This window comes from Anneissia japonica, unplaced genomic scaffold (assembly GCF_011630105.1).
Source record: "Anneissia japonica isolate Jap-2015-1 unplaced genomic scaffold, ASM1163010v1 scaffold234_len1672027_cov178, whole genome shotgun sequence".
Classification (NCBI taxonomy): Eukaryota; Metazoa; Echinodermata; class Crinoidea; order Comatulida; family Comatulidae; genus Anneissia; species Anneissia japonica.
The window spans coordinates 890,711-900,268 of record NW_022738761.1 but is presented as its reverse complement, the minus strand read 5'-3'; the positions used below and the strand labels follow the sequence as shown (position 1 = coordinate 900,268).

Below are 9,558 nucleotides of genomic sequence, written 5' to 3'. Positions count from 1 at the left end.
TATGATTGTCATTGTTAATATTTATATTAACATCATCATTGTTTATATTATTATTATTAGTAGTATTACATTATTATTATTATTATTATTATTATTATTATTATTATTATTATTATTATTATTATTATTATTATACCATCATCATATTCATCATCATTGTTCCCCTTCCCTTGACTTAACGACGCAATCTGAAACACAAGAACGATTACAGACAACTTTATTCAAACTTTCAATACAGAGTCGAATAATACTGATATTTTAGCACATAATACGGTAATTCATTTCATATTTTTTTTCAATTACCTTTTGCATAACATCCCTGTTCGAGACATAAATTTGTAAAAAAAAAAATTAAAAATAAATATCAATGCAGGTTATCATTAGTTGGCTTATAATTTAAATATTTACAAATATACACTAATTATAAACATGCGAATCTCCTAAACTGCAACAGTATACTGTAGGCCTACAAGTAGGTATGAAACAGCACCTAAAACTAGGGGCTTATAAAGAGGGGGTGTGCCCATTCATAATCATGGAATGAGTGTTTACAGTTTCGGAATCATTTTGGTAATAAAAGCTGCAATGTGGACAACATTTCATCATGCCCCTATTATATTAGCATGTCAATAAAATACCGCACAAAAATTACATTTATAGGCCTACTATATAAGGTGGCCGGAAGCATGCACCCAAAGTCACCGTGGTTCGATACCCACCAGTAACAATCGCGCTCGGACAATGGCCTATCACTGCGATTGCCGACATTTTATATCTGAACAGAGAAAAAAAAAGTTTCAAGGTTTTACATAATTTACTCATCAAGAGCACAAGCACTTGAATCGTATCGATCGTTTCGGCATGTATTAAAACAACATGCTGTTATGCTTCGATTAATTATGCTATTAGCTTTTTGACCTAGACCTAATATATATTTACAGGCCTACACGATGGAAACCGGAGGCACGCAACTTATTGTTCATTTTGTGTGTACAGTAGGCTGTTCAATTATTGTTTGACCATTAGGGCCTATGTATATATAATATGCCAGGAACGTTTGCCAAGAGTGTTAAACACAAGTAAGATGGAATACGAATTTCTGTGTGTTATTGCCTCCCTCACCATCTGATCACGTTCGTACCATCTACGTAATGTTTAAATGATTAGCAAATCATTTAGCTGCACCTTATGACATCATCCATTAATTGATAATTCGATTGGTCAGTTCTGAACTGCGCGCGTCATACAACAGAAGACTTGAGCACTGAGTTATTACCGATGGCAGCCAGAGTAATAAGATGTTTTCTCCTTGTCATTGTTTCATTCGTGTTCTGAAAAACAAAGTAGAAAAAAATGCATTCGTTGATTTTTATCACGTTTTTCTGATTCAGACTAACATTTATTCAAATCTTTTTTGAAAATATACAGTACAACATAAAGCTGTAAATTACGATTTATGAATCGAATTAGAATTTAGAAAACTTGCCCAAAATGATCCCTTAACAATATATTGATTATACTGATGGATGTATGGCGCAGGGATATCTTTTTATGAGTAAATCATATAATAATATAATAGTTCATCCACGATTATGTCTTCTGTCAAGGTATGCCTGAAGGCGGTCGTTAGGTAAAACATTGGTTTAAACATTTTGTAGTCTTGTTTGTTTGTCAGGTATTACAAAGAAATGAAAATTAAGAAGCAAATCTGTAACAAAATAATTGAAACATAAGACAAAAAAACGAAAATTAATAATCACGTGTAGGCCTATGAGTTATCATGTCACAATATTGTTTAAGTTGTAAATGTGGTTAGATCCATTCAGATGTAGTAACATAAGAGACCTCAAGCACTTGTATATAAGGTGCACCCCTTTAAATTGATTGTTATAGGGCCTAGGCTTTTTTTTAACCAGAGAAACTTCAATGAGTCACACACCCACTTTGAAATATATTTATTTTCATGGCAGAGTGATTTGCTAAGCTCACAGAGAAAAACATGTGACTAAAAATTAGCGACAAAAGAATAGCCTTGGATAAATTGTGAATATGGTATTATATGAATAATTCTCTAACCACTTCGATTTAATCTAGGCCCATACAGAAATCGTGTATGATAGCGATATACCGTGTCGCTTCGGCACGGATTTCGGTCAATGACCGGAAACAATAATCGGAAGCGTGTGAAAATATGCCACTTATTATGAAAGTTACAAAGGATTTCCAAAAAGAAATCACACCCCCGCCAAGTGTAGTCATACACCGCCAAGTGTGTGACTTTGTGGTCTACATACTTGTTCATAGTACAGACGAACCCACGTTTAGGAACAACAAATGTTCCCTAGGGGTGTTAACTAAATAGGGATTAGTGGCCGTAGTGTTAAATATACCGTATAGGGGCCTATCTTCTCTCGTTTTGAGGCCAAAATGTCCCGTTAACTACTAGCCGCCCAATATAATGAGTCGTTTATAGTAATACAAATATTACTTTCTTACCGTTTTATTGTTTTCATTGTCGTTAGTTTCCAATTGAACATGTTTCTCCCACGCGGCTTGGAATGTTAATTCCATTGTCCTTACAACATTCGCTGCCTCTTCGGTTTTTCCACATAGTAGCATGTGCACAAATAATTTATCTGTCGTTGATTGGCGTGCGATTATTAAAACTACGGAGGGAAAGCGTTGGTCCAACGCACAATACGCAATCTTATGTAGTTCTATTATTTCATTTTCACAGTTGCCCGGACCAGTGCTAATAGCAATCATCGAATCGTTAATTCGTAATTTGCACTTTTTCGATTTTAAACTTCTCCTTTTCTTCCGTTCCATTGTTGTTCCTCGTACTGCATTGATTGCATGGGATAGTTGTAATGTTGTGATTTCTTCACGACCCAAGTAGAATAAATCGAACACGGCTCTTGAACCACTCTGAATGGGGTTTGCGACTTCAGGAAATAGCTTGCGTCTAATTATCTGAGGTGAGCTGCGTAGAGTTTCGATCATGTTTTTCGCTGGTTTTAACTGGGAACCGTGTGTCATTTTATATTTTATCCGAAACGTTTAGATTTTTATCCTACCTTTCTATGTTGTTATGCGATGTATGTAGCACTATCATCAGGTGAAGTATAGACTACACTTCTCGATTTATGTTAAGATACTTTGTCAACAAGAATGACGTACTTGTGACGTATTTAGACTCGTCTATTTATATAAAGGGGAATACTGTATACATACCAGCAGAAGCACATTGTTGCCTGTGTGTGTGTGTCATCAGAAATATCACAAAATGATGCCCACTCATTCAAAGTCATCGGTACATTTCTTTTTAACTTTTAATCTAACCAAATATAGGCATTCATTATCCCAGTTATGTATGACATTGTAATTTTGTAAAAAAAAAATTTCCCAGCCTAATTGGTCCCGAATCAAAACACAATTTATACCTATTCTGGAAAAATAGCATTTGAAAATAAAAGCCCTTTAAAATTAGTGGTAGGTTAGGCCTAGTGGAAAACAAGAATTTGTTTTTGTGTACTACTGGTATATGGTGCAAGCGGTTCGAAATTATAGAATCTCTCACATGTTTGGGAAAAAATCATTCATAATTCAGGGGCGTAGCCATATGGTTTCATCCTCGGGAGGGTGTACAAAAATTGAGAATGCGGAACTGGGGGATGCAAAAAATGAGAAAGCGAAATCAAATTTAAATTCCAATGAACACTTAATGGTCATTTAACTAACTTAGTGGAACCAAAGATCTTATAAACACAAGATAGCGTTCTCCGCGATTTAAGCGTAACAAATAGAAGCGTCGGTCAAGGTTCAAAAGTTTCCAATTTAGCAAGAGGGCGTCATTCATGCGCTATTATACCAAAGAAAAAAAGTAATCAGTTTTGGAAGAGGGCGTCCTATCTGTTGCCATGGATTTGAGATGGTTCCTGTTCTGCTGTTCACAGACTTACGGTATGGTCATAGCGGTCAAAGGTCAAAAGTTTCCAATTTAGCAAGAGGGCGCCTTTCATGCCTTATTACAGAACTTGCACGCGTAAATCGCGGAGAACGCTATCTTGTGTTTATAAGATCTTTGGTGGAACTAATTTGCTGTTATGGGGAGGAGGGCGTGCCATGAACTTCAAACATAGGTAAATCAGTAAGTTGACCTTTTACATAATTATTTCGAGGGTCATAGCCTGTAAGATAACGCATCTTGAATGGTTGTAAGCAGAGAACAGTGCCCTAGCATTCCGTTTCAACTAATTATAGAGATAAGTCCCGGTTATTATATCATAAAGCAATGCTATTACAGTAATAAGATAGTACTAACGGATATCATTTGGTGGCGGACAGTATCCTGCATGTGAAAAAAAAAGAAATATATTAAGGTACTATAGACACTTGTCTGTAAATGTCGTTTCTGTCGATTTTCACATGAACGTCAGACATGCTGGTCCTTTGCATATATAATTGCCCACAACATGATAGGGTAAATATTTACTGTCGCTGACGTTCATAAGCAAATACATATTAATAGATAGATATCAAACTAGCAATCATTTTCTTGGATTGTAATAAATGTTTATAGTATAAATGCAAGTATACCAAAATAAACAATTTTTCGTATACTATTATTATATTACATGACATACAGAGGGAAGTTCATACAATAATGCATTTTTTAAACCTTAAACGAAAATTTCAATGAAAGAAATGTAATTAAATCCATCCTATATACTATAGCATGTCATGAAGGTCTATCTCTGAAAAGTTATGAAGGATAAACAAACACTGTCAAGCCTACTGTACGATTTAACGTGCGCAACAGCACTGCGTAGCAGCATGAAGTCCTCATCAGAAACTTTTTCACGATTGTTATAACAATTGAATGTATTTGGATGTTAAAGTACTATGCCTACATTCATCAAAACATATGTTGACATGAATAACCTTGCTGTTTACAATACCAACTTATTGTCCTTTCGTAACATAAACCTTTTCGGTGCTGGATTTTGAAGAACCAGGCACAATAACTAGATCATAATAAGAAACACAAATTCTTGGAATATGCAAGCTTCACTGAGCCAGATAATAGAAAATAAACATTTTCCTATTTGGGTGCCAAGGTTAAAGCTACCGTAAAATCCATTAAAAAAAACCATACGTTGACTCAAAGCACTTTATAGTAAAAGGTCAATTGATTTTTAGAGGCGCTCTTAACTAGGGCGAAATAAAACAATAGACCTATAAATAGGCCTTTTTTAAAACCTTTTCATAAGGTCGAGGCTTAAGTCGGGCACTCACTGCGACGCGCACGTAACGGGTCGTTTTTAATGGCGATCTGTTTAGGCTGCCACAGACAGCATCGCATCGTCTAGCCTAACGTTCACATTGAGCAGAGTTGAATTCGTCGGCTGACGCTCGTACGACGCAGAAAGTACCAGGCTTTTGAAAGTGACGATGTTTTAAGTCGTGAGGGAAAAATTTTACTGCGTCACAGGAATTGAACCGAGAATTCTAGGGTTGGATTGAGAAGGCACGCATCTTAACCGCCAAGTTACATCTCCACATTCAACGTGTCATTCCTCATCACTTAGGGGCGGAATCAATGGAAGGGTCAGTCTGCCCGGGCCCCTAAATTTGTCAAAATTTGAGAGAAAAAGAAAATTATATCCAAGTTTAAGTCTGAGTACCATTTTCGGTCATCTAGAAGTGCCATAATCATAACTTTTCCTACTTCTTGGGTTGACTGCTTGGGGCCGAGTTGACTCGCATTCATGCGTTCCTATATAGCGTCAATATAGTGGTATATCAATACCTCCGTGTATGTAAGAGACGCTCGGTGACTTTTGTTTCTTCTCACTTTAACGCTATTCTGCTAATTTTGAATGTCGCCTTGTCAAAGAAAAGTGAGATGGATGGATAACGCAGCGCGTAGCGACAAAGATCATATTATTCAGACGATGTAGTTGATATATATATATATATATATATATATCGTTGCCGAATATGGGTGATTTGGCCTCCGACGTGGCTTAACCCCCTCGTCGTTAAATCGTCGTTGATGAAACAATCGTCGATGATTCTAAAAGATGCATAGGTTCTTAAAGGGTGGCAATTTTTTTTAGCAAGTAACAAGGTCTGATCATGATCTAACCATGACTCAGCACACACAACCACAGACCCACACACGGAAAGGATATTTAATTGAATACCAAACAAGTAAATAACTTAAGTCGTGTCTAAAGAATAATTATGCTTCATGAGAATTTCAAAAACTTGCATTACTTTGCGCAGACCCCTAACATGCCTTTTTAAATGAAAATGTACCACACAGTTTCATTGAATACATTTTGAAATACAGTTTTCCCCCCTCCAATCCGAGACCACTGGCAGTGGTAGCGCCATGATTTGCCCGACGGGGGTTCAAGGTCTCCGACGTCGAGAAGTGGAGAAGGCGATGTCCCCGAAGATAGAGAGTCGGCGTGGTCGGGCGTCGCTCTATCGAAAGTGTTCCAGGGGCCGAAGTCCCCAAAAAATATTATAATTTAGTGGTTTCTTATTTAATAATTTTTAGAGTCTACTAATAAGTAGAAAATACATATAAATTTTTTGTTTCGTAATATTATAAGTACTTTGGTTTAATTAGAATATATTACTTGTATTGTTCGCTGAGGTTTTATGTGTTCCCTCCTGTAAGTGGCGAACTTTGTGTTTGCTGTTGGTTTGGAAAAAAGAAACAAATAAGATAAATAAACGTAAACCCCTAAAAATGTTGGGGCTTGATTCGGCCAATATTGTCATCACCACACCAAGGTATACGGGTCAAGGCGGCCCTGATTAAAGGTAAAGGTAGTCCCATATTCATTACTGAACGTAGGGGAATGAACTGTGATCCCATTGTACTAAGCCTCGGTATTGTGTGGTAGGGTGGCCAGTTCTTTTCCGTGCCGCTTTTTTTCCTCCCCAGTAGTAAACCACCGGGTACCCATTTATACTCCTGGGTAGAGAGAGACAAACGTAGATAAAGTGCCTTGCCCAAGGACACAAGCGACTTGCACAGCGAGAGTTCCGAACCCCTGACCTCAAGGCCATGATTACTTGCAATTAAATTTTAAACCCCAAAGTGATGGACATTCATTCTTTGAAGCGCTCGACGGAGGAGTCAATTTTTAAACACACTTTCACCAACTTAAAATCCTGTATCTGCCCTTGCATTGCGTTTGAACAGAGGTAGCTGGATCGTCATTGAATCTTAGTGCTCTATTAGGTAGGCCTATGTCTTTATCACCTGGTAGATCCGTCCATGGAGGTTTACCTACAGCACCTGGGCTGTCTACCATAATTGACTAAAACTAAAGTGTAATCGAAATAAGGCCTAGCAGAAGCAAACGGAGCATTTAATTAAAACAACTTTTAATAATTCAAGTGAATGTACAAAGCGCAATTCATGTGTGACAATAATTCATTGCTTCAGACTGAATTTGGCAAGTATGTGAAATTAAAATTGTACTATCACTAAGTTATTGGAAACTCTACGGTATTCGTTAATCTGTAGGCCTATTTCCAAATATAATGCATCGAATATTGCATCCTGTGTATTCGCAAAATTTAATTGCATATTGTTAATATTTCACAATACCCTGCATGTTGTGTAAATATAGACACTCTCTGTTATTCTTTGTATTATGTATTCGTGTTCCTTGCACTTTATTTATTCATGGGGAAATAAGAAACTCAATTCATATTTTTGGTACGGATTAGAAATTAAATTTTGATCAATTTATCATTTTCGCAATAGACTTATACATTTATATAATTCACATGAATTAAAATAGGCCTAAACTAGATATGCCACTGTCTAGGGTGTTATATTTCAAAACTTAAGCTGGGTCCACTATGAAAATCCCCTTACGAATTCTGTAGGTTGTCAAACAATGGGTGCTTGCACAGTCTGGAACATGTTCGCCTCTGTTCTTAAGTAAAACCGGTAAGAATAATGTTTATAGGACCATGGAGGAATTAGTTTATAAAACTAATTCTAAACTAATTCCTCCATGACAGGACATACTCTTTCAAAAATACGTTATTTCGGAAATGGGGAAACACCAGTGTCAGCGCCAACAGCTGGGGAACAAAATTCTTCGTAGGAAAATAGTAGAGAACACAGTCTTGTAGAGCCATTTCCTGGCATCAGGTGGTACATTTTTAAAACAATTTTCTCACCATCTATGATGGAGCTAAACTCTTGATTCTCATCGAGAGTAACTTCGACCCTCATATAGCGCCGAGCCACTGGTATATAACGCTCTCTGGGATGAAGCTGTGGGAGGGACGGGGTGGGGATTTCTTCCCGTTGGCCGGACCAATAATATTTGCTTCCTACGGGCCTGCTTGTTTCATCATCGACGATTCACTTGTTTTATCATCGACAATTCACTTGTTTTATCATCCACGATTCACTCGTTTCAACAATCGACAATTCTCTTGTTTCATCATAGACGATTTTGTTTCATCATCATGGACAATTCACTTGTTTCATCATCGACGATTCACTTGTTTCATTATCCACGATTCACTTTTTTCATCATCGACGATTCCCTTTTTATCATCGAAGATTAATTTTTTTATCATCGACAGTTCACATTTAATAATCGACGATTCGCATTCTTTATATAAATATATCTTTTTTCACTTTCTTTTTATAATATAATAATTGATAATTTCATTATCCACGATTCACTTTTTCCATCATCGACGATTCACTTCTTATCATCGAAGATTAACTTTTTTCATCATCGACAGTTCACATTTCATAATCGAAGATTCATTATCTTTTTATAAACATATCTCTTTTTTCACTTTCTTTTTATAATATATCTCTTCTTATCGTCGACGATTAACTTTTTTCATCATCGAGGATTTACATTTCATCATCGGCGATTTACCTTTTACATCATCGACGGTTCACTGGCTATCATTGAATTGTTGCTTTAACGGCGTTCCATACAGGCACTTTGTCTTTGTACCGATCTTTAGAGAAGCACAACCTACGTCACCATGACATCACGGTTTACAATTTTAGAATAAACTATCAATCTGAATATTCAAAACGACGTGATAAAATATTTGTTCCAACAACATCAACGAAACAATAAATACATAAAAAAATACCATGAAAAATACTTAGTGCCTGGGAAAGCATTTAACAATAGGCCTACAACTAAACGCACATAAACAGATGTGTTACGGCCTAACAGCACACACACCCACACACACAAACATACAAACATGTATTAAGAAATACATCTCATTTTGACACAGGGGATACTGAACTTTTGATATAAGTTATAATTGTTTGGGCCTGTATTAATGATTGAACATCAAACCAAGTTTGATTCTATTACCGTAGGTCTAATAATCAACTGACAATCGATTGTTTATACTTACATCATTTATTAAGTGTATTATTGTATTTAGAAATTGTATTGTGTGAATAATTCAAAGAAACACAAAACTATCTTGTGGTAATACTACAGTATATGTTGTATGACGGTATATATA

At 36.3% G+C, this 9,558-nt stretch overlaps 1 protein-coding gene across 1 annotated transcript; it reads right to left on the bottom strand.

Annotated features, from left to right (window-relative positions):
* Positions 1 to 200: 200 nt before the first annotated feature.
* LOC117117771 lies at positions 201 to 3,161 on the bottom strand. The gene is made up of 2 exons (XM_033262202.1): positions 2,497 to 3,161; positions 201 to 1,331 (listed from the first exon to the last, which is right to left on the bottom strand). The coding sequence occupies exons 1-2, from the start codon at positions 3,037 to 3,039 to the stop codon at positions 1,242 to 1,244; spliced, it is 633 nt and encodes a 210-aa protein (XP_033118093.1). The 5' UTR covers positions 3,040 to 3,161; the 3' UTR covers positions 201 to 1,241.
* Positions 3,162 to 9,558: the final 6,397 nt, after the last annotated feature.

Bases quoted from the DNA above. Each gene is read 5' to 3' on its own strand.
- LOC117117771 (XM_033262202.1), bottom strand. From the start codon at position 3,039: ATGACACACGGTTCCCAGTTAAAACCAGCGAAAAACATGATCGAAACT. The intron at 1,332-2,496 runs GTAAGAAAGTAA...TTTGTTTTTCAG, and splicing joins ACAATGAAAACAATAAAACG to AACACGAATGAAACAATGAC.